The sequence below is a fragment of the Siniperca chuatsi genome, linkage group LG17 (assembly GCF_020085105.1).
Source record: "Siniperca chuatsi isolate FFG_IHB_CAS linkage group LG17, ASM2008510v1, whole genome shotgun sequence".
NCBI classification, from domain to species: Eukaryota; Metazoa; Chordata; class Actinopteri; order Centrarchiformes; family Sinipercidae; genus Siniperca; species Siniperca chuatsi.
In genome coordinates, this window is record NC_058058.1 from 15,476,694 (window position 1) to 15,500,668 (window position 23,975).

The window sequence follows — 23,975 nt, forward strand, 5'->3', positions numbered from 1 at the left end:
GCGTTTCCTCGCATAGACTTTAATGACTTTAATGGCCGCCAGGGTATTTGGCAACCCATTTTAGCATTTTTTTGTCTGAGAGAATGATGCCTCTACAGTCGATTAACTAGTGGACAATCTCCCCGGCCTCTGCTCCTCCTGTGTGGTCTACTGACTGCGTATGCTCTGCAGAGAAACACAGAGTCTCCTGTTTAATGTAGGCCTACTTATGCCGTTGTTTAGTAAAAGCTTGTAAGTGCACCTGTTGGTGCCGATGTCATTGGGTACCACGTTGGTTTCGATAGGTGACGTCATTAACAGCAAGCCTCCTCCACACACGACTCACCTGCTGTTGTGAAAACAGAATCGCAGGTGAAAAAGTCCAAAACGTGTGTGTGTGTGTGTGTGTGTGTCATGTTCTTATATCTCGGTGGGGACTTGTGTCACTATGGGGACCGAAATTGAGGTCCCCACTGGTAGAGACTGCTTTTTGGGGGTTAAGACTTGGTTTTAGGGTACAGGTTACAATTAGGTTAAGGTTAGGTATTTAGTTGAGATGGTTAGGGTAAGGGGCTAGGGAAGGCATTATGCAATTACTGTCCCCCATAGAGATAGTGAAACAAATGGGTGTGTGGAGAATTAAGTATAATTAAACTGGTGGAATAAGAAATAACCTACTAGAAATAGGGTAATGTATTCTTTCAAATATTATATACTGTATATATAATATTTTCAATATAACCCCCCACCCCCGCCACAGTTCCGCTGTCTGTTTGCAACGTGACAGATAAGATAAAGTGATGTGACTGGCCAGCCAGCAGCTGTGTGGCTTGCCGGTTTGACTGTCCTGTTGAAAAAGATTAAACTAAATGAGTCAGCTTGCCACATACAAGCAAAGTGTGTGTGTGTGCGTGTGTGTGTGTGTTTTCATCCTTACTACAGCAGATGATGTTGTGTGCAACAATGCCCCCCTGTCATGTTTTCTGTTTGAGGGTATTGTCCTTGTTGCCAAGGCAACCAGCTGTTGTGGTAACATGCTGTATGCACGCGCACACACACACATAGACACTGCACAGGAAAAGGACAGATGACATCACTCCCCTCGCTGAAGTTTCAGACTAGGAATGTGGGTAGGAGGGTGTGTGTGTATATGCTCATGCCATTCTGTGTGTGTTTGTGTTTATCTCATGGTGTGAATGTCAAAGGGAGATTTTATGTAACTCAGAGTTTAACATTTTCCATTTGATGGTCAAAAAGAGAAAGATGGTGATTTGTCTGGTTGAACAGGGTTTGATGACTTAAGACGTATGTTGTGAATCTTTAAAAACGGGTCACAAATATATACTTTCATTTAAAAACATATGGACTAAATAATTTCTTAAAACAGCTGGAACTCATGTTAATCGTAACGATGACATCATAATTTCAGGCTGTGTAACGTTTTGTCTCAGTGATATGTTATATCTTTTGGACAACAATGGAAGTCTGTGGCACAGAGGAATAGGCTAAATCAGGTTTTGGATTCACCAGACTCATCCTTTAAATGATCTCTTCACTGTAGATTATTTATTCATATTGGCACCCCCAAATGGCAAGTCTTCAGATAAAAAGCTTCCAAGTACCTGTTCATCTGATATTAAAGCTGAAAATACACTTAAATCCAAGGACCCTTCTGCTAACTCTGTTCCTCATTTCATAGAGGATTAGAGTAACCATCTGAACCATTTGTGTAGTTGCCAAAATCCTTATACTTCACTTGGCTGCTGGCATTTTTTTTATTCTGTACAGTGTGCGTCACTGCATTACATGGGCCGTGCTACTGGAGCAGTTGTGTGTTAGATGTAACAGTAAGTGGAACTGACGTGAAAGCATTTGATGATCTTGACATTATTTTAGTTACGGTCCATTTCTCATTTCCGGTCTTCTCTTTTACCCTCGTCTTGTCAGAGCCCTGGTGTCGATGGTGGTATTGCTTAAGCATTGCAACAAGGTTTTGTCTCTTCTCTCACACACCCACAGACTGTAACTAATCATAAACCTATATCTTTGTATATTTATGTGTTTTAAAAGTACACCACTTGGGGGCAGTCTTTATCGTCTTTGGCATTCAAATCTGGTAGAGACTCAGTGTCATGTGTGGCCTCATTTCCCCTGTACTTGATGTAAGTACTGCACATTAAACTGCATTTTCCATACATTGACTCTCACCACTACCCCACCCTCTCTGTGTCTCTCTCTCTCTCTTTGGCCATCTCTTGTTCTGTCTGTAGTTTTGCCAGCTTTGGTGGACAGGCTGGGCGATGGGAAGGACCAGGTCAGGGAGAACAGCCAAGCTCTCATCCTTCGCTGTATGGAGCAGACTGCTTCGCCAATGGTGAGACGCACACGCACACACACACAGACACACACACGTACATAATGATCAGACTCTCAGGACCCTGACCAGGCAAGGCCTTTTGTAATATACATCAGATAAATGGTGGGTGAAACCAAGGTATCAGTCAAATTATTATTTTGAGTGATTTATTTCAAGCACCACATGTGACATGACAGTTTTTGTCACTCAAAAATCATTTAGATGTCAATCAAGACTAAATATTGGTTGTTCCTTAAAATAGTTTCAGGTTTTACCTCCACTTCAATAGATACTCACTACAGCTGAGAGGTACTGTTATATTATGGGGTCCCTCTTCTGGATATTAAAGGAATTACACAGGCTACAGCTCCACTCTGCTTTGTGTTATCTACACACGACACGCATGCACATCTCCACAGATTGTAACCTCCCCTGTACTCTGTAATCTGCTCAAACCCCTGATGAGCTGCCTGGCAGCAGAACCTTCCTCTGCTCGTTCCTACTGACACTCGCTTCCTCTCACTCTCCCTCTCCCTCTCTCCCTCATCTGTCTCCCTCTCCTTCGTCCAGTACATTTGGGAAAGGCTACTTCTTGGTTTTAAACACAAGAACTTCCGCAGTCGAGAAGGAGTCTGCCTCTGTCTAAGTGCCACGCTCAGCACGTGAGTAACTTCCTCTTCTTCATCTGTATCACTTCCAGGGTGAAATGTGAAAGAATACTTTTGTAAATTGTAAAACTATTAAATTTAGGCACATTTTTTCTCATCTTGTGGGTAGAAGGTCCATACATTATCCCTTACAATAAATTCAAAATGTAACTGTACTTACTATAAACCAACTCATTGATTTCTTAACTATATCTTAATCCTATACTGACCCCATACATCTTCAGTATGAGTTCATTAATGTTCTGCACACTGAGAGGTAGATTTTTTTTTTCATGTGTTGTTACTACGCTCCATGAGCATGCCCCATTTTGTTTGTTCGAGAAACACACACAGTCTGTCTCCAGGATTAATCTTCTTAACCTGTAGAGGTGGCACACGTGCTACGAATGGCACCACCACTTTTGTCATGTGGTGTTACAGTCTTCAAGCATACATGTCACTGTTTCTTTCAGGGATTTAAAATTTTGTTCTCAATTCACCCAGGCCTGAAGTTTTACATGGTCTCATGCTCAGCTGTCAGCATGAATGAATAATTGGAGTGGGACTGTATCTTACTACTATGTTCCAAAGAAAATATGCCGATCCCTTTAGAGACACTTTTCCAGAAGCCACAGGCTGTGTGTGTACGACCTTTTGACTTCATTTCATTGTATTCTATGCAGATTCTGCTCATTTCTGTCTTTTGCTCTTTTCTAAATTAATTAGTTTGTTCTCATTTCCCCCAATTAGTTTTGGGAGGATTTCTGCTCTTGTAGTATCCTACACAGTCAGGGATTGTAGAGACACAGCTGTCATACTTAACCTGCGTTTTGCCAGCTAAAAGTGTCATTTAACAAACACACCTATAGACATAAGACTAAACAGATGCTTGCTTGCTTCACCTTGTTTGACAACAGCTCAACAGCAGTTCAGATCTGTGCAGTTTACTGTAGTTGTAGTTTACTGTATTTTGCACCTTAAGGTTACCACACACAGCAAATCTGGCCCATTAGAATGGCAGTGCTAATTTTAGCATCTTTTTGCTAATGGAAAGTGACACTGTAGTGCTAAATGCTAAGCTGCTACCTGATAGTAAAGCTAAAGATGAGCATACACCGGTATCCATTAAGCCTGAGTAGACTGAGTAAACATGGCACAGACATGGTCTGTTTCTGGGTTTACACGTGTTTATATTGTTATTGCTGTGGTCACAGATATTACAGTGGCTGAGAAAGCTCAATGCAGTGCAAAAGTAAATAAACCAGTAGTAAATTTGTTCATCTTAGTTTTAACATTCTGATTGCATTATTCCTATATTATTGGAGATATTGGCTGTACGCCTAAAACTAGCCATTTACTAATCACTAGGATGTTCATCAGTTTTGGTGACCCTGGAAAACTTCCGTTGTGTTGTAACTCAGCTCCATTATGTTCTGTTTCTTTTGTCTGTATTTTGTTTACTTCAGAGTCCCCCCCCCTTTAGATGTGATGTATGTGTTGTCAAGTGATGATGTATTCAGACTTTTTTATTAATGAAGTACAATTTACATAGTCTGTACCAAATAAGTTCTGTATATCCTAGGGTTCATAAATCCTATTCACAATTTACAGTCTGCCTCCTGAGAATACAATTGTTTTCCTAAATTCCTGAAAATGTGATATGAATGAGGGGCAAGGTTTTCATTAGACAGCAAGATCTTCATACTTGCTTTACATTGTCATGAATAAAAATCATCCTCCTCATTTACTTCTTCTTGTGGCTCTTACAGGTATGGAGCCCAGTCACTCAGCCTCAGTAAACTAGTTCCTCATCTCTGCTCTCTGACTGGAGACCAGAACCCACAGGTAAGAGACACAGTGCTTTAGCAATATAATGTAATTTCTGTGTGTGAGTTTGTGTGAGTGTGTAGAGGTCATTGTGTTTTCCTTGTATCAGTCTGTAGCTAAGCCTGTGGTTTAGCTCTCAGCATCCAAAGTGTGTTGGCAGGCATTTTAAGGCAGCTCTGTGATTATTGCTTTTATTAGTGAGGAGATGGACTCTATAGAGACCCCCACCCAGCTTCACTGCTGAATCATGAGCACCAACACCCAACCATTAACCCACAAGCTGAGTGTGTGTATGTGCTTGTGAGTGAGAGAGAGAGGGATAGAGAGAGGTTGGTTTAACCTCCTGTGGAGTTGCACCCCAAAGCTGAAATCTGCTCCTATCGTCTACCCAATAATTATCTACCCACATACTGTCCCAACCAATCAACATTCTCAACAGGCCCGCCTACCCTCAGTTCCAGAGAATCCTTTTTACGGCATCCCACCACCCAATCACAACAGTGCTCACAACATAACTAGCAAATCAGATGTCTCCCACTAGGGGGATGAGTATGGGCCCTTAAGGGGTAAATTTTTTAATGTGTTTACGTTTTCAATCCTTAATATGTGTAATCCCAAACAGTGGAGAAAGACTGTAATCTGTATGGAATTATTAAGGAAAATGAACCATAATCTTAACAAACCAACACCCCCTATTTTACATGGTATACAAGTACAGTGTGGAAGTGTGTGTGTGTGTGTGGGACTTTTAAATTGGTTAATGTCTGCTGTCTGTAGGTACGTGAAGCCTCCATAACAGCATTGGTGGATGTTTATCGTCACGTTGGAGAGAGGGTCAGAGCAGACCTGGGAAAGAGAGGACTGCCTGCTGCACGGTGAGTTATTTTGTGTGTCAGTTATTGATCAGCTCTGTCTTTGTGAGCACTGTCATATTTGTGTGTGTGTGTGTGTCCGCGCTGCACAGCAGGGATGAGTTGTGTGGAGGGTCTGTGGGTCCCGTGGCCTTGGCACTCAGTCTGTCCCAGGCCACACCATGCACCACTCTGCCCTTCACACACACAGAGGCACTTTCATCCAGAGCACAATGCTGACTGACTGGGGGAGGAGGGTGGGAGGGGGCAGATGGGGTACAAAGGCATTGGGTGGAGTAACAGAGTTGGGGAAAAATTGGAGAAAGTGTGTGTGTGTGTGTTCGTGTCATCTGAAGAGGTTCATTGAGTGGTTCCGTCCTTCTTTGGTCGTCCTGGTTACATGTGCTGGGTTGAGGGTTATTCTAAGCACAGTCTCCCCCACTTTCCCTCTTTCTCCCATGTGTGAGATCCAAGCAGCAGCCAGTGTTGTGTGCTGACTGCTCAGTATGAGTCTTGCGTCTGTGAATGCTGGCTGTGGCCATGTGTCATGTGTTGCGCATATTAAGCCTGTTTGTCTCCAGTGTAAACACGCTGTCTGTGTATGTGGAATTTATGCAGACTGCTGTGTGTCTGTCTGCTTTAGATTATATGTAGAGGTCTAACAGATGCAGTGATTTAGGTCTGAAACCAATGCTTGTTCTTCTGTAGATGTAGTGTACAATTAAATGAAATTCTTTAAAATAGGCATACATTTTTGCATGAATTGTGATTAGCACTAATATCTCATACCTGTTTTTGTCACCATGTTTACTGATAATATTAGAGCACTGGTCTGAAGACTAGGTGGGGGTTGTGTGTGTTGAGTGTGTTTGTGTTGGGATATATTTGCTGGGTGGAATGCAGGACTGCAGCCAGGGTCTTGCTGACCAGATCACATATCAACTCTGTAGAGCTAGCATCAGATAATGGAGAGACTGGGGGTGTCGTCACAGAGAAAGGGAGTGTAGAAGGCTGAGAATAAGAGGTGGAAAGGCAGAGAGCGCATTAGAGAAAGCAGAAGGGTTAAAAGCTGCCTTTTATATATGCTTTCAACACCATGTTCAACCCATGTTTCCTAACACAAGGTTAGCCTGCAGGAAATCCTTGACATGTCTGGATTACAGCAGTTTGTGACATCTGCACTATCCACAATTTTCTATGGGACATTCGGAATTTTAGTCTTTTTCTCTCGCCCCTTAAAAAGAGCCTAAACTTGCATCCAAGCCTACAGTATTAAATCACACACAAAATGTGTTTTTTTTTTTTTCGTATGAGTTGTTTACATTACTAACCCAAATTATTGGGAGTAGGCCTGGAGGCCGTATAATTACATTTTTCATGCAGGTGAGGACTTTCCAAAGGCCAATCTATATAGAAACAGTTTTTGACATCAGCCGCTTGCCCGTCTCATGGAACAGGTGCACATCACCCCGGGACCCTCCGTGTTTTTTTACGCTCGTGCTTAGTTAAGCGTGATCAAACGGAGATCGGAGTCGGTGTGGATTGAACGGACGAAACTAGTGCTTCAGTAGCTCTTATGTGCCGCTCACATCTTGCTTTCAATACGGCTTCCCAGTATGAATTGTACCTTTTTTAATTATCATTATACACAAGCAAATACATTAAGCAGTACATTAAATAAACCATTGAAGAAATAAAAAATTGTAAATGAGCCAATTTAAAGGTGCAAGTATTTTTAAAGATATCCCCCTTTGAGCATCTACAGTTATGTGCAGGTTGTTCTGTCTAGAGGCTGCTTAATTTTACAACCTGGTAAAAGGTTCAAATATGTAGTTTACAGACTGTGTGTCAGTTGAATGATGAGGAATGTTATCACCCAAAATTAGGCTCGTCCCTAAAGGCATCCCAGAATGTTCACCACAGTATTGGAAAATTGTTTTATTTTCAGATCAGTTCAGCTGGTCAGTGTTCAGCTCAACATACTGTACACTTTGTATGTTAGCCATTGAACCTGATAACCCCTTTCAGACCGACAGTGACCCGGGTTAAATCTGCTTTGGCAATCAGTCTGAATGGGTCAACGTGAACCATCTGAGCTGGCTGTTCGACCCAGTTCGTCCTGTCTTCAATGCAGGTCAGACACTACCTGGATGTCTTTTGTTTGTGTTTCTGTTACAGATGGCAGTTTAGTTATTATTTAACTGACTCCCTGATTTGCTGAGAGAACTAAAATGTAACTTTATAGTAGTATTTCTCTACTGTCCTGTAAGTGTGTGTATTTCTAAGGTCTAGGAGTGATGTGTATGGAAGTACTGTTGTAGACTTGAGTCTCACATTCAGTAGACCTGCCTCATGCACACATTTCGTGCTCCAAAGGGAGATGAAGAGAACTACCTGAAAGGTGTGAGTCATCTCCGCTGGACTTGTGGTGCCCCTTTTTCAATGACAGTTGATCTGTGTCCACCACAACTTGAGAGCTCAGTCTAAAAGGTGCATCAGTGCGAAGATGGGATCCTGGAATTAAGAAATGTGAAGAGGGAGGTGGGAGTAAGAAAGAAATGGGAGGGAAGGAATACGGGCAAGTGGGGAGAGAACGAGAGGCGTAGAGGGGGGAGGAGCAGCCTTGCTTTCTGTCTACCACTAGCTGTACAGCGCCTCCCCCCTCTGACAAGTGTTTATGTGTCTGGGTATGGAAGGGAGGTTATGTAAAGGGTAGCTGGATCTCTTTGCAGCCTGTCACACAAACTGGCCCACTTGTCTTCTCTTTGACACACACACACACAAACAAAAACCCTGACTGAGATTTAACTCTTTATACCACTGTGGAGATTTCTCAGTGGTTGTGTGTGTGTGTGTGTGTGTGTGTGTGTGTGTGTGTGTGTGTGTGTGTGTGTGTGTGTGTGCTTAGCATACAGTACGTATGGGTGACAGTAGGTGGTGCTTTGTCATATGCCCATAGCATGCTCTCGCTGTTTGGCTCCTTCTCTCTCTCTCTCACGCCCTCCCTCCTCCCGTCTTCCTCCCTCCCTCTCAGAGCCACTGCACCATGTTGGATACAAAGAGCTGAGGGAAGCCAAGGACTGGAGTGTGTCACTAGCATGGGAGCTAATGCAACGTTGCGCAGCAACCTATTAATCAGTCCACTGGGAAATCCTGAGGCAAATGAGTATCGAAGACTAAAGGCTGGGCTACCTCTGAACCGAATAGGCAAATTAAAATGCTAATGAAAGGAAGGGAACCACTTGAAAATGCTGCACGGCTGAGGAGCCCGTTGCAACTCTAATCATCACTTATCAGAAGCTGCTAAGCTGTCTGGTAGTTGTGGACCGGCACCCAGACACCAAAAGACAGACACACAGAGAGAGAGAGAGACAGACAGAGGACGGTGTGTATGACTCTTATTCTTGTGTGCTCACATCCATTGCTAACCTTTTGGCAAGGAGAAATTAGGGCATGTCACTGGACGTGGGTCATTGTGTCTGTATTGTGTTCTTGTCATGCCAGTCATGTGTATCGACACTGCTCAGTGCGCAGAAGATGTTTATTTGTGCAAAGATGTTATTTTAGCTTGACTTGTCTGATTGGGATGGATCTTTGTGTTATTAACATGCAGACATTCTTGCCTGTACATCGCATGACTGAGCAGATCTGGCTTGGGATTGTGTGCGTGTGTGTGTTTGGTGCTGAGCAGGATGTCAGGAGGACTCTTGTCGTGTTGCTGTTGCAGCTTCATGAGTGTGACTGGCATAATAGACACACCCACCCACCAACAGACAGGCAGGCAGGCTTTCCACATGTTGCTGCTGATACTTTCACTTGGGATTCACAGCACCTTGCCTGTCTTTAGGTCAAAACTGTGTTTGTTTGTGTGCATTTTCTTTGTAATGATCTGTCAATGAAGATGACTGAATGTAGTTTTCCTAAGTCTCTTTTGGGTGTATCCAATTCTGCAATTATAGTTATTTCTTTTGCTTTGGTGTCTGTGTTCTGCTCTAACCTTCCTTCTTCTCTCTCTCCAGGTTACAGACGTTATTTGCTCGTTTTGATGAAGCCTTGAATTCAGGCAACATGGCTCTCAGCCCGAGTCACGGTCAGTGCCTTTTCTCATTTATTTTGCCACAGTTGTATTGGCTTCTGAGAGCCACCAAGTTTAGTCATGTTGTCAAGATGATTTTACTGTTGTCAGGTATTGGGTGTTTATTTGAGTGTGTGTGTGTGTGTGTCTGTTTGTCTGTGGGTGCTTGTGCGTGTCTTATTATATCTGCATGTGCTCTTGTGGTTGTGTCTGTTTGTTGCCATGTAAGAGGACCTAACAGGATTAATGGTTTAATCTGTGAGAGAGAGAGAGAGAGAGAGAGAGAGAGACGCTGTGGGTATTCCGGCTGCTGAGTGTTTTACTGTCCAGCAGTAGAGTGGGTTGTGGATCTGTGGGAGCCTCAGGCTCAGGCAGTGTTGTTTGACCACGGAAAGTTATAGTGGTATTGACGCCCCCTTACAGCAAGGTTTCACTTTGTTGTTTTCACTTTTCAGAATATAAAGGTTGGTACAGTAGCCCTGTAGGGATTTACTGACACTGTTAAATTTCCCTTCTTGCATAGTTATTGTGATTTTCAGACTTGATGATTATTAAGTGTTTGTGTGAGAAATGTTCACTGAATATTGATCCACAAAGTGGTCTATTTTGGTATTTGGCAAGAGAAGCTGCTTCTGTCTACAAATCCATTGTTTTATAGGGATGTGACAATCTGATATGCAGAATTGGCATCAACGCCGATACTGACCTTAGCAAGAGGATTGGGGATCGGATATGATGTGACTGATCCAGATTCTTTCAGTGTCATAAAATGTGATGTTTCCATCATCATTTACATGAATTCTGTCACGGCAGGCTTCTGACTCAGTTTGCAATGTGAGTTTTGAGTAATGATAATATGACAACATTTCAAAAAGTATGAATATGTGCTTACAGGAATGTATCCCAACCTTTGGTCAAATTAATTCTCAACTGTGTAGCTTTAAGCTGAGTTTGTGCTCTCTGTGAGGTCAGTTATGTCTGTTGGTGTCTAGCAGAGCCTGTCATTGGCTGTTAGTACCTTTTAGGCTGTCCTGTCACTGTATCCATCTGTCTGACAGCCACAGCAGTGGTTGGTGCCTGGTCGGCTGATGCAGTCTGTTTACTTGGAGAGAGGGGCATAGGGAGAGACGTGGAGAAGAGCTCAGGGCATGTATTGGGAGAAGTTGCCATGATGCTGTCTCTGGTGGCAGCAGAGGGATGGAGGGAGTGTAACTCCCACCCCCCGAGGGTTTAGAGCAAAGTTTTGTTTTTGGGTCCATGATTGTGTAGTTGTTATGATCAGATGATAATGTGATTTCTTGTTTTTCTTATTTTTACTCTTGTGTTGTTGTCTTCTGTCATGTGCTTTGCCGGGCATGAAAGCACTGCTTGTTATTATGTATATGGAATCATTTTTAGGACTATTGGCTTATCACTTCATTTATAATGGTAGGAGAAAGATAATAGGAGTAAACATTGCAGCAGTCCAGTGAAAAGTTTAAGAACTGTCATAGATGGTCAACAAAACATGGAGTGGTGCTGAGGCCCACAACACACTTGATCCACAACCATCCTCCATACCTGAGACACTGGAAACTCTACATCTCACCAACAGGGTAGGACAACTCTTCCTGCTTGCCTGAAACAGCAGGGCTCGACAGTAACGGTTGCCAGGTTGACATTGGCAGCCAACAAATTCTTGGGCAACCACTTTTCGATTTTGAGCTTCGAAATCAAAAGCAAGATCGGCTATTCTCCCAGTATTTTATTTTTTCTCTACACCACGCTCACTTGCGCGCATCTGAAGAAAAAACAATACTGTCAGTCAGACAGTTCGACAGTGTCCGTCGCTAGCCTGCCAATGCCCAGCAGCGCATCAAAAATGCCAGCCATTTGTTAGGCCTTACAGTCCGGATCCATCTTCTCTTCACCCACCACGCCATTTACCCACTAACCATTCACAGGGTGGACACAATAACTAATAACACTTTTCCAATTCTCTAAAGAATCAGATAAAACACAAACTTCAGTTCGGTTGCTGTAATAAAGCTTTTAACCATTCATTTATGTCACATTTTCATTATTAAGCTGACATACAACTACATAGTATCTTAATTACTTAAAATATAAGGTGACTAAATATTGCAACCATATTTTCAATTTTGGCAACCAAAAGCTGATGCTTGGTTGCCAGCCTGGTAACCACTTTTAAAAGTTAGTGTTGATCCCTGAACAGCCTAGAAAGCACTGACCCACTGGTTGAATGGCTTGACTATTGCAAATCTATTGCAGCAGCAGTCGTGGACCCTGGTAAACAAATCAAAGTATTTGTATTAGTGCTTCTATTTCTTCTTTAGGTAGCACCTTCAAAAACTCTTCACAATCTAACCATATGTGTTGACAACATATCCAAAGTCCCTGAGTAAACGTGAGGTAAAAGTGACTACAGATGCTCACGAGGGTGAATTTGGCCGCATGCCTCGCTGTTTGGCCTTGGCTGCCACCTCATGTGTACTTAAGCTTCTTTCTTTCGTATTTCTCAGCTACTGCAGCTTGTCATGCCACAGTTGGCTGCTCAGAGTCACACAACTTCAAGTTCTTGGTGCATGTCTGGTTGCATTCCCATTCCTGCCTAGGAGGGCTGCAACTAACTTTTTTTTTTCTTTTTTTCATTATCGATCAATCTGCAGATTATTTCCTTGATTAATCATTTTTCCCATGTCAAAATTGATGAAAAATGCCCATCGAAATTTTCTAAAGCCCAAAGTTTCCTCCTCCCATTACTTATTTTGACCGACCAACAGTCCAAAACAATAGATATAAAGTTTAAAGCTGAAATGACTCATCGATTTATTCGATATGTTGATCAACAGAAAAGTCTTCTGCAACTATTTTGATAATTAATTATTTTTTAAGCATAAATGGCAAATGTTCTCTTTTACGCTTTCTTTATCTTATGTGACAGGAGACTTAATCTTTTGGTTTTAGACTAGGGATGGGACAATATACGATTTTATTGCGGATCGGGATAAAAACACTCAAGATAAGTTGATTGTGGTGAATTTCCATTATTGGGATAATCGTGAATATCCTCACGAGTGACTTGAAAAGCCCAATGCCAGTTGGACTTTATTTTTGTTAGAGGATAATTATTCTATTTCTTAAGTCAGGGGTAAATATACTGATCCAATTGATGAAATTATAGTCTGGACCATTTGACATCATGGTAGAGAAGTGAAAAATAGAGCCTGATTTTAAAACAATACAGGAATTATCATGTAACAAAGAGCAGACTCACACAATGTTTCTATTTTTTATTTTTTTATTTATCCTTTATTTATGCAGGGGGTCCTTCTGATTTATGATTACCTTAATTAAGATAGTTTGTATTTCACTAAAAAGATGTCATCTGTGATGCAATACAAATATTTGTTTCTTAACAAAATGTAAGGTAAAGTGATTCCAGTATGTTTAGTGCCATTTTAATAGTTCTAAGCATATTTTGATGATTATCAGGATAATATTGTGAATCGCAATTATTATGGCCAGGATAATCGTGACATGACATTTTCATATCGTCCCATGCCTGTTTTAGACGGTAGGTTGGACAAAACAAGTAATTCGAAGACATTACTTCGGGCTTTAGGAGATTGTGATTGTAAAAAGAGTTAGATTTTTCTGACCGAATGATTAGTCAGTTAAGAGAATGTAATCGGAAGATTAATCAATGATGAAAATAATCGTTACTTGCAGCCCTATTCAGTTTACTATCAAAGAGGGCAAAGAAAAGCAAAGCATCAAATCCTCTCAATGGAGAAACAGGAATAAGGTAATATTTGTCAGTTGTACTCAAAAAAGGACTAAACTATGAATTATCAAAAACACTGCAGATTAATTTTCCATCAATCGACTAAGGATTACAGCTCCTAGTTTCCTAAGTTTGTGTGTTTGTGAGGCTCCCAGCAGCCTCCATTTTTGGCGAGATAATCTACCAAAAAGGGTAGTGGAAGGTCAGAAACAGAGTGTGATGAGCATGAGCTGGTGTTTTTTCTCTAAACACTCCCAAGAACCTACCGAGAATTCAACCTCTGAGTACAGAACACAAACTCACACCACCCGCTAAAACTCACGTACTCTCTCTCTCACTCTCTCACTCACTCACTCACTCTCTCACACACACACACACACACACACACACACACACACACACACACACACACACACACACACACACAGAGATTCGTTCTTACTTGCCCTTGCCCTTGCCCCACATCTCTTTTAGGCCAGCTATTGGCGTTTGCTCTACAGGGTTTATGGCAGCTGTTGCTGAGAGAAGAAGAGAGAGGGAGGGAGGGAGGAAGGCAGGGAGGGCAAGGGATTGAGGGAGGAAGCTGACAGAGATCTCTCGCAGTAAGCTAGTCACAGCGCTGTGCCTATCACTGCCTCTCCCTGATTCATCATGACAGAGACAGAGAGAGAATGAACAAACAAGAGAGGAAAGGAGATAAAGGAGAAAACAAAGGAGAGAACCAAGGAGAGAACCAGAGAACAGAGGGAGAGGTGCAAATACAGACACAGACAACAGGAAGTTCCTATCCATAACACACTGTAACCATGGCAGTCGGGGATGATGGCAATGGTAAGTGTGTGTGTGTGTGTGTGTGTATTTAATCTCATCTGGCTGTGGATGCTGGCACTCAGACAAAGGTTTGTCAGCATATGGTTTTAGATTGAAATCAGCTTAAACTCCAATCACTTTCACCCTAAGTGATCTGGCTCAGATATAGGCTGCATCTGCATGTGTGTGAGAGGGATGTCCTAAAATGTCTCCCATCGTGTGTGTGTGTGTGTGTGTGTGTGTGTGTCTAGATATACAGTGATGTGCAAGAGCATTTGTGCATCCTAGCGATTCATTGGTTTTTATGAAAAATAAAGATTTCCTTTTTTTTAAAATTATATGAAAGAGAAGACCGGACATATTTGAGAGAGATGGTTGCAGCCTTAGGCCTGACTTGAACCCAGGATCAGTCACAGTTACATAATACAGCATGCACCTGAGCTACCCAAGCCAAGCGAATGGTAGAATGAATGAATGAATATTCTGTTGGCATTCATGTCCAATTTCTCCACTTAGTTTGGTTTGGAAATTGAAGAGAACATTTTCTGAAAAAGCAATACTGTGACTTTACTGTGAAGTAGCCTCTCAGTCTCTGCTTTTTTCTCTCCCACTTAAACTCTTTCTGTTTCAGTAATATTAGGTCAAGTGTGTGTCGTTCTGGGTTCGGCAGCCTTCCTAATGTTTGGATTTTAAATCATTTCTAGTGATCGATGATTGTAAATTATGAATAATCATCGTTAAGATATTGTCCATTATAGCTCACTCCGCTTGTCTTGACTCCAGCCTTCAAGAGTGGGTTTCCTCCCACATTAGACCAAAATATCTACCACAGTGTGACAGCAGAAAAGGGCATTTGTTGAGATGGATGTTAAATTTAGATGAAACATAATCAACATGGCTGAGAGAATTTTGTGTCTCTTCTTTCTGGCTGTTTTGAAAACAACTCCTCCAAGAATTTCACACTGTGCTGCTTAATGTCATCTAGTATGGCAATACAGAATATATACAGACCAAATGATGTAACTTTTGTGCTTGCCATCTATTAATAGTTAGTTACTTAGTTTTTATTTACGTGTCATGCAAAACATTTAGCGCATCCCAAATGGAATTACAATATGCTGCTATATATCAAATATCAAAAATTTAAGAAGACATCTTCAGGTAACACACAGACAGAAAAACATACAAAAAATACTAAATTTGTAATAAATTATGCACCGAATAGCAGAACAAGCTTAACGTTTATCCCAATAAAGAGCTTTTTTTCCCTCATCTCCCGGCTTTCTCCAAGTACTTGGCAAACTTAGAGTGTTTCAAATGTGAATACCCAACACAAGTCTCTGAGCATTGCCCATGTTTAAAATATCTATCTATTTTTCAAGTTTTTATCTTACTAAACAATATATTCATGGTTCCCAGTAAAAATAGGGCAATAGATTTTTTAAATTTTTTTAATGAAAATTTCATTGAGATGGCACATTAAATAAATCCTTTCTTTCAGACTGACATACCATCCAGTTTCAACATTGGAATAGTAGATCTCAACTGGACACGTAAAGATCTACACTTCTTAGATCAATAAATGAAAGAAATTATATCACTGCTTCAAAATTGTCCCAGACAAGACAAAATAACTGATCTGCGACACAGACTGAATGTAATAAAACTGAACCAAAATACAACTGGTTAACACTGATCAGTAACCTTATTCAAACTGACAACTAATTGTTCATTATTTGTGTACATCCTCTAATGTGTGTGTATGTAGAGGAACGAAGCTTGTCTCCAGTGTTTATGTGTAAGAAAGTAAAGCGTGTCAGTGCCGCTGACGCAGTGCTCGGCTCTTACTTAATGTTATTTGGTCCTGTCTGAAAAACACACACCGTAGAACCCCAGAGATGTTCGGTGCCTTGCAAACTGACCATCAGTAGCAGCTTTCATTGCTTGCATAGTACTTCAGTGTTGACAGGGACTGACACACACACACACACACACACACACAATCACTCTCTCTTGCAGACATGCTCATTCTGCTTCAGTGCATCTCTGGCTCTGCAAAGGAAACCATGACCCCGTTTCCAGGCTAGGCTGGTTGCCATGGCAAAGCTTTCCTCTGAATATTATGGTTTATCCCTCTCCCCGACTTGGAATTGGGACTCATATTATACCTGTGTGTGTGTGTGTGTGTGTGTGTGTGTGTGTGTGTGTGTGTTAGCTCATTTTCCTGAGCTGGGCTGGAAATGGAGCAGTCTGTCTCGTATTAGAAAATCCAGAACCTCAAGTGTGTCTCTCACTCTCTCTCTTCCCTCCCCCTTTTCTCTGTTATCCTCCGTCCCAGAAACAACTGGGTGGCTGAAAGTGAAGCATCTGATTATCTGCCATTCATATGTTAAATATCTACAAATAAACTATGTGATTTTAGTATTGATAAGAAACCTCACAGTGCAATTTTGGGAAGTATAAAACACACATTTCTCCTATGAGATTACTGCCTTTTATGTTTATTCTGCATTTATTCCTGTGTAACAACCTCCTCTTTTGCACTAACTGGTGACAATTAAGTCAGTGAGTCTGTGTGGTGTTAGCTTATATTTACTTCTATACTATATTGTGGTTATGTTTCTCATTGTGCGTGTTGTTTTGATTTTGAAATAGTAGCCCTTGCTGCAGTCACAATTTCTCTAATAATTATCCCTATACTCTAAAGAGATAGTAATAGTACTGTTTTGTTCTATGTGCCTATAAACTTTTGTTGGACAGCTGCAGGAATAGCTGTGGGTTTCATAGTCTAGTTTCCTATTGACACACATACCTCTTCTAGTTTACTTTGGAGCTGGTGCAGTCATGAGCTTTTTAACAGCTTTTGTCCCAGTTCTCGCAGTGCTGCTCATGTTCTTCTTTTCACATTTAGTCATTCTCTTATGAGAGCTGTGCTGTATCAAAATATCAAAATATGTGTCATCTTTTGCATGAGACTCTGACACTGTCACATGGTCCTGAGTGGGAATATGCGACATTGCCTGTTCCCCTGCAGCTTACAGCAGATCAGCACAAACACAAGCTCTCTGTGTAGTAAGTCTCATTCCTCAGAAGATATCGGTTATGTTCTTAGTTGCATGTTGAGCTTTTCAGCTGTAATACATGTGAGGATATCTGTAGCAGTGCTCCAGCTGATAAAATGTCCCAATGCTTTAAAACAGCTTAACTGACTGACCTTTCTTCACTTTCTGTTACTGAGTTTAAGCAAGGTTTGCACAGAATAATGTGACTATACTTGTTATGGAGAAAAAGCAGGTTTATACTAAGAGAAGCACTGTGCAGGCTTTTGGCTGAAGGGGAAACAAACTTTGCTGGTCAAATTTATTTTTGCACACAACCACGTGAACTTCTATGATTGGCCTAACATATTAAGACTGGTAGTGTTGCCTTACTGAAAGGTTTCTTCCTCTGGTTCAAGACCGTTTACATCTTTTTTTCAGTACCAGGTAAACCAAAGCTGCTTCTAAATTATAGTTGTTTTCCTCAGCTGCGTCTGTGTCTCGCTCACCATTGTTCTTATTCTGTTTAGTCACAAAAACCTCTAGTTTTCTTTGGTTTTACTCAGTCCCACCAATGCACTTTTGCATGCAGGGAAGCATGCAAAAGTAAAGATGTGCGCCGTATATTTTTAAAAATCATTATTAATGAGTACTAAGTTAGAAATATATTTATCCCAATACATTTCTGCTCATTGTTATAAACATTCACCTCATGATTGAATTGTTGCTGTTGAGCTGGGGAAGATCTGATTTCCTGTCTATAATGCAGTGGGAAGCTGTGTCCCTCCTGTGTCTTGAGGTTTCTTGGCATGTTTGAACCATAGAAATAATTTGGTGAGAACAGAGCCAGTGCTGCCACCATGTGGTCACAACTGAATATTTGTTTGTGTGTGTATTTGTGTTTACTGATCTGTGATATAATCACTAAATGACTTTCGCAAAACTGTGATCAGATCTGTCTGTCTTCCTCTTTTCTTCTATCCTTTTCTCTTTAAATAGGGGCAGAGATACAGTGCAATGCATGTGTTTTAGTTCCTCTATCTCTCCCTGCATGTAGATTATATTTGGTATAATATTATATTTTTGTCTGAGGAAAACTCTGGGATTATTCCCATACAGATTGATGCACTGGGGCATTGTTGCATGTTTTTGCAGATGTGTTTTAACATGTCGTAAATTTGACCACTGATCGATTATTTTTTCTGGACAGCTATCAGATCTGTATATTTAAGCTCCTCTTCTCTTTTCACTCCTCTTTTTTACTCTTCTTCTGAAATGGAGAGAGGAGGGAATCTCTGCCTGGAGTTTCCATGGCAACGCTGCCTGGTACATGGTGGAGCTGATGTCTCTCACTGTGTGTGTATGTGCCTGTGTCTGTTTCTGCATGTATATGTGTGTATAGACTTGTTATTTGCATGTTGTGTCATATTATTTGGCAATGTAGTGTATCCTTGGAGACACTGTTGTTGCTGGAAGCCTTTTCTCCCCATCAAACCAAAATCTATCCTAATTTAATAAACTAACATGAAGTCAGTGAATAAACAGCAAATCCAACTGTTGATTAAACTAAATTGGGTATGTGCAAGTGGGTTTACTGAACATATTTTTTATTTTATTTTTTGCTGCTCTATTCATTTGAGAAGCTGGTCTGCACAGGTCGCCATAGCAACAGCATGTGTGCAGTCTGCTCTGTACAAGGAATTTTCTCTGTGTCTCTCGGTCTCTCCACCTCTCTCTCTCGTTCTCTCTGGTGTCTTTGCTCTGCCCTTCACCCAGAGACATTTACTCCTGTGGGGTCTGACTAGACAAAAGCAGGAGATGCAAATCATGCAAACAGTGATGCTAATCAATGCTAAGACCGTCGATGCAAAACTGAGTATTGCTAATGGACCTGTGGGTTTTGTTACAAAGCAGTTACATTCACTAAACTTGTGTCTGATACTGTGAATTCATTCAGTTGTATTAGTGTCTATCACTGTTTTTCTGTATTTTCTTCTGCATTCATTTTAAGAACCTGTTTCATAATGGTGTTTATTATGCAAATTAGGGTCTTGTAGTCCCTTTGGTTCTTGAACTTTGACCCTTGATGCTGATCCATTACAGTTATTTATAACCCATATTTGCAAGATGATGTGCTATTACTTTTGTTTCACTTTACATAAAGGGATCCAGGCATTTTTCGTGAGTGTGTGTATATATATGTATGTGTGTGTGTGTGTGTGTGTGTGTGTGTGTGTATATATATATATATATATATATATATATATATATATATATATATATATATATATACACACACACACACACACACACACTCACTCACTCACTCACTCACTCACTCACACATAGTGTAGAATAGTTGCACATTATTTATTATTTATTTCATTCAAAGATTATGAGGTTGAAGCTCACTTTTATCTGTAAGAATGTTTGGTGGTGTTTACATTCATATTGGGTGAACAGTCTAGTAGACATTGTAGCCCTTTTTATCTATGGCACCCCAATTTAAGGACAGTGCTACAATTTCTCCACTGCTCATCTGATGTGGATGCAAACACCCTCAAATTATAGCTGAAAGTTGGCTTGAACCTCATAGTCGTTGTTTCATTTCAAATCCAGTTTCCTGGACTACAGAGTCAAAACAACTAAAAACACGTCACTGTCCACATACTCACGAACTGCACTGCATTTGTGTGTGTGAGAGAATGGGAGGGTCAAGGCCTCAGATGGAGGGGTGTGGTCCCCCACTTCACCCTCCCCACACCCATCCTGTGATCATTGCTCCATCATCCTTTGTTCTTTTGTGTATGTGAAGAGAGAGAAAGTGAATTGATAAATGTGTTTCTTGTCTCACAGGTAAATGAAGCAGCATAAAAAGTGTGAGAGAGGTTGTTGATAATTGTGTGTGATAGCGAGAGGAGGGAGAGAGGGTATAAGAGGTTTGAAAGTGTGTGTTGTCAATGGTAATGAGTTTAGGTTAGCTGGTCTGGCAGGGACACAGAGAAGCCCTGTTAATATTCCTGGGGTGTCTGTGTGTGTCTCTCCCTTTTTCTCCCATCACACACACACACACACACACACACATTAATAGTCCTGCCTCCGCACTGGCTGCAACACTATGATGTCACCTCTCATCTGATTGGCTGTGAGGCTGCTGAGGGAAGGAGGAGAGATGCTGGGAGAGAGAGAGTGAAAGAAAATGCCGGCACTTGTATGGGTGGAGGGGTTTTCGGACAGTGATGTGAGGTGTGTGTGTGTGTGTGTGTGCACAGCCTTAGCCCCACTATGAAGTGTGTATGAGGTGTGTGTCTATGTGTCTTGGGGTACGGCTTGGAGAAGAGGGGGGACCCCAATACCACGCCCTCCCAGAAGCATGAGGCGACTTATCTGCCAGCGGATCTGTGACTGTGAGTGCAGGGATGGATCTGAGTGTGTGTGTGTGTGTGTGTGTGTGTGATGGCTGTTGTTTCACGGTAAAGGATAAATATGTCTGCTTCTTTACATGTCCACTTAACATTTACTGAGCTTGACATAATAGGCTCTGCAATCACTGTTAACATTTGGCTTGTATGTACACACGCGCACGCCTGTCAATTCATTTTGCATGGTGACTATGTGTAGGTAAGTCGATGTATCAGTCAAGGTGTAGGGTGGTGGCTTTGGCGCATTTCTCCACAGCTGGTTGTCAGCGCAACTGCATTCCTGTGCCAACAGTTTCATCAACTTGTGTGTGTCCTCACATGTTGTCGTCCTAAAGCTGGTAGATGCACGTTCAAAATGCTGCGCCATTGTTGCAAGTGTGTCTCAAGTTTCAATGCTAGCTTTCTAGCTAGCTTAATTTCTGCTAGCATGCAGATTGAGGGTTTGGGTTTCTAGAGAGTTCTGTCAGTCACTGGTTACATGGGTTGGACATCTTGATCATTCGCTGTGTTTTTGGGCTCGTGATATGTGTGTGGGGGGGGGTTTGCCTTTTTCTTCTTACCAGTGGTGTGCTGTAATTAGTGTTGATTTAGTGATTCCTGACCAAGCCCTCTGTAGACTACAACCTCCTCCGTTCTTTTATTCGCATCTTTACTTTCTAGCGTTCATTGTCTTCAAATGGCCTTAAGCTTTTTATGCTCAACATAAAAGGGGCAAGTAAAATCCAAGGTACTGTGAAATGCTTGAGAATGACCCGAGGGTTTGAATAATTAATACATTTTTATTTAACATTTTAGAAAACTGATTTCATTCTGTATTTTCTGATAGTTTATAATGATGCTCATGCAGGTTGTGAATACATAAAATTATCTTACCACTGTGTATAGACTATTTATGGTCTGTTTTTGATGATAATTATTTGCAATATTGATCAGTAACAGTTCTTACTGTGGATACTGAGTGAACTTGACTCAATAGCAACATTTGCTAAGACAAAAGGTTTGAACCATACACTACAGTGTGGATGATAACACCCTACTCTCTGTTCTCTCCTTCCAGATCGTAGTTTTGAGGATGATGACAGTGTGGATGGGAATCGTTCTTCCTCAGCCCAGGCTGCCTTCAAGGTCCCAAAAGTTCCCAAGAAACCTGCAGAGTCCTCTGCTGCACGCAGGCCCAGCGCTACCGGTAGCAAGCTAGGTACTTAACTTAGTGTATATTTCTATAACCACAACCTGAACAAGACTTGAGCTGTCTACTAGCTTGGTGCCACTAGGAGTCTGACAGTCTTATCCAGTCAGGCAGCAAATTTGAATCACATTTTGTAAAAAAAAAAAAAAAAAAAAAAAAAAAAAATTTTACTACGTGTATTTTCTTAAATTGTCTTAGTAGGAAAGAATGCTGTCATTTTTACATACTTTGCAGTTTGAAAATTGGGTTTTGATATCTGAGTGTGAAGTGAACCAACCCAGGTGTCCCTACCCTTCCGGTTTTTCGTTTTGGCCTAAATGCATGCGAAAAAATTTAGGTGAAATCAACTCGAAAAATAAACAAAATCTATCCTGCGAACCTTTAACGTCCTCAGAGACAATTCAGTGTAAGTCACATTTTTCAGGAGGTTCTCTGGCCGTATATAACTGGTGGTCACAAAATAGGGACAGACTATGGGGGGCTGTTGGAAGAAGCAAAAGGACATGAGTAAGAAGGTGTCGCAGTCCACAGTGACACATTCTCTCCGTGTCTCCTCAGAAATCCGATACACTCTGATGTTCCTATCACCAGCCTCATATCTGTGGTCGACTGCCTTTGAAACAGTTTATAATCATCCTTCCCATTGAGAGAGAGCCTCCTCCACTCTGTCACGTCTCCCTCCTGCTGTACATGGCTGGAGTGTTATGTTTGCTTCGTGTTTGCATGTATTGATTTTTCCCATCTCTCTCTCTATTGGAAGTGTTCCCACGACCATGCAGTCGATTTCCTGCTGCCTGCTGATGTATCTGTGTCAGCAATGTCACATATACATGCACGCATACACTCGCAGGTGGAAGTGTTTTACAAGCAAGCAGTCTGTCTGAGTCCTGGTACATTGCTCTGTTGGTTGGAAACGCAAGACTGTGATCTCTTGTCACTTCAGTCATTACAGTCTTATTGATTGTGGAGCAGCTGTTAGAGGCTGAAGTCAAGGCATGCTGGATATTTTTCACACACAGAACAGCTCTTAAGATCTTGACCATGTTAAGTTTAATGTGATGGAAATGAAAAGACCTGACTTGACCTTTGCCACAAATATGTGATATTGACTCACTTGTTTCTAAGGGTTAGCAGCTGTAAACATTTTGTGTCATTTTGTTTGTCATTTTATATTTTTTGGAGTTAATGGCTTTTATTCTGCTGTATCAGCCTAGTGTCCATGATGGTGGCGATGGGAGGCCCCATTGTCTTCATTTGCATTTAGATGACCGTATGCCCACACACTCTGGCAACACCTGGCAGCAAGACTCAGACAGAAAACCGATATTTCAATTTTGCCAATAACTGGCAGAAAAAAAGTCTAAAGCTGTATCTAAAAGGATTGAAGTACCAGGGCATGGCTTCTCTCAAAGACCAAGATGGTTGCTTTATGTCAGCATGCTTCATTCGCAGCAGCAATTTCTTTTCACGCTGCTGGTTAATGATCATACCTCTACATTATGATCTCCCAGATCTGTTTATATGAGTAATTAAATACTTTGTTTACAATCTTAGGGTGAATACATTTTATTCAGCAGAAATGCTTGTTTCTTGTATCAAAGTTAGTTCTCACAATTGTGAAAGCATCAGCTATCAACATAATTATGATTATTATTGCAGCCATAACTGCTCACCCTGATAACATGCTACGAACCTTTCTATTTCATAAAGCTGGCAATAAAAATGATTTAAAATGTTCATTGAGTGCTGTTAGGTGGGTTTCATGGCCAGGCTGCTACCATGTTTCTCCCTGAGAATAACAGAGGATAGTGCCTACAGATAGCCAGCTGGCTACATCGATGTTCCCCAGCTCTCTGAGGGCCATGTAGAGTTTTGACATGACATATCTTTGTGGTACAGCCAGACATGGAAACCAACCCCAGGGAAAAAGGGGAAAGGATACATTTCTACTGCCTTTCTCTCTGTTTATACACAACTCTCCTCCACCATGTTTA

At 41.3% G+C, this 23,975-nt stretch overlaps 1 protein-coding gene across 50 annotated transcripts in view; it reads left to right on the forward strand.

Annotated features, from left to right (window-relative positions):
- Positions 1 to 23,975, forward strand: part of clasp2 (cytoplasmic linker associated protein 2) — a 64,780-nt gene that overhangs the window by 7,851 nt on the left and 32,954 nt on the right. For 49 of the 50 annotated variants that reach the window (XM_044172219.1, XM_044172232.1, XM_044172221.1 and 46 more), the window contains exons 3-8: positions 2,250 to 2,353; positions 2,906 to 2,997; positions 4,752 to 4,827; positions 5,587 to 5,684; positions 9,680 to 9,750; positions 21,850 to 21,990. In XM_044172219.1, the coding sequence (XP_044028154.1) occupies positions 2,250 to 2,353; positions 2,906 to 2,997; positions 4,752 to 4,827; positions 5,587 to 5,684; positions 9,680 to 9,750; positions 21,850 to 21,990 (582 nt within the window). Of the gene's footprint in view, positions 1 to 2,249; positions 2,354 to 2,905; positions 2,998 to 4,751; positions 4,828 to 5,586; positions 5,685 to 9,679; positions 9,751 to 21,849; positions 21,991 to 23,975 lie in introns of those variants that run through there. The other variant, XM_044172259.1, reaches the window with a different exon arrangement.